The sequence below is a fragment of the Cynara cardunculus genome, unplaced genomic scaffold (genome assembly GCF_001531365.2).
Source record: "Cynara cardunculus var. scolymus isolate 2C unplaced genomic scaffold, CcrdV1 Un_Scaffold_3972, whole genome shotgun sequence".
NCBI classification, from domain to species: domain Eukaryota; kingdom Viridiplantae; phylum Streptophyta; class Magnoliopsida; order Asterales; family Asteraceae; genus Cynara; species Cynara cardunculus.
In genome coordinates, this window is record NW_020201693.1 from 54,842 (window position 1) to 56,171 (window position 1,330).

Genomic DNA, 1,330 nt, shown 5'->3' on the forward strand with positions numbered 1-1,330 from the left:
AAAATTACATTTCTAGCCTTGAATTCCTGGCCATTGGCAAACTCAATTACGAAGGCTTCTCTCAATTTCTGGGGTTTTAAGTTAATTCTCTGCTTAAAGTCTAGTGACACAAAAACTTCTGTCTGCCCCAGAGTCAAATAAAATCGATGGAAATTCATTATTCAGAGGAAACGTACCTGAAACTACATTGGGATCCTCTCTGGATTCCCTGGCTCCCAATTCAAAAGCTCTCCCTCGAGCCTGACTTCCTGAATTACCCACACTATTCTGTCAATTCTGGTTTGCATTTGCCCCTGTTTTCCGTTTTGGGCAATCATTCCTTATATGGTCTGGGCTYCCACACTCATAGCATAAGCGCTTTCGGCAGTCCTTTGCCGTGTGGCCCCCTAGACGACACCTCTGGCAGATGATACAATTCCCTCGGTGTGGAAATTTGCACTTATTGCATCTTTCTGCATCGCCCTGCCTTACCACCTGTGATTGGGCTTCAAAATTCCTTGTCATTCTCCTGCTTCTGTTGAATTTCCTTCCAATTCTTCGGTCCCCATACTCCTCTATCTTCCGTTTTCCCTTGGCCAACCCTCCAGATCGCACAGCATTGTTCGTGAGTTTCGTGGCAATTTCTACTGCCTCTTGGATAGTCTTTGGATTGGCAGAGGTTATGTTTCCCCTAATTTCTAGAGACAATCCCCAAATGTACCTTTCGATTCGAACTACCTCTGGTGTCATAAGGTGCGGCACCAGGTTTGCCAATTCGTGAAATCTTGTTGTATACGCAGAAATATCGTCCCCTTTCATTTCGAGGTTCCACAATTCCATTTCCAACTTTTGGAGTTCACTCCTTGGACAGTATTCGTCTTTTAGCAACTTCTTAAACTCCTCCCAGGGAATTCGATTAGCCGCTTCTCGGCCTCTGGTTTGCACTAGTGTGTTCCACCAAGTGAGCGCCCTTCCTTGTAATAGGCACGCTGCGTATTCTACTTTATTCCCTTCGGTGCATTTGCTAATGTGCAGAACGGATTCCATGCTCTCTAGCGACGATAGTAATCCTACTGCTCCTTTGGTTCCATTAAATTCCTTGGGGTTACAAGCTCTGAAAGTCTTATAAGTACATTCTCGCGGAGGTGTAGGTTCAGAGTTTGAAGTCTGGTTGGCATTCAGTCCAGCAGCCACTTGGTTGACTATATTGGGTAGTGCAACGATAAGTTGATCAGATACGAGTTGCGCTATATCGGGGTTCTCCCTTCTTGGCGGCATTTCTTTGGATCCTAATCAAAATGGAATTCGTAAGTTTGATGGCAGAGCAAGGGTAATAGCATCCCAGATATTT

At 45.0% G+C, this 1,330-nt stretch overlaps 1 protein-coding gene across 1 annotated transcript; it reads right to left on the reverse strand.

Moving 5' to 3' along the window:
* Positions 1 to 270: 270 nt before the first annotated feature.
* On the reverse strand, positions 271 to 798 carry LOC112503841. Its single transcript, XM_025107829.1, has one exon. The coding sequence runs from the start codon at positions 796 to 798 to the stop codon at positions 271 to 273; it is 528 nt and encodes a 175-aa protein (XP_024963597.1).
* Between the last annotated feature and the right edge of the window lie 532 nt (positions 799 to 1,330).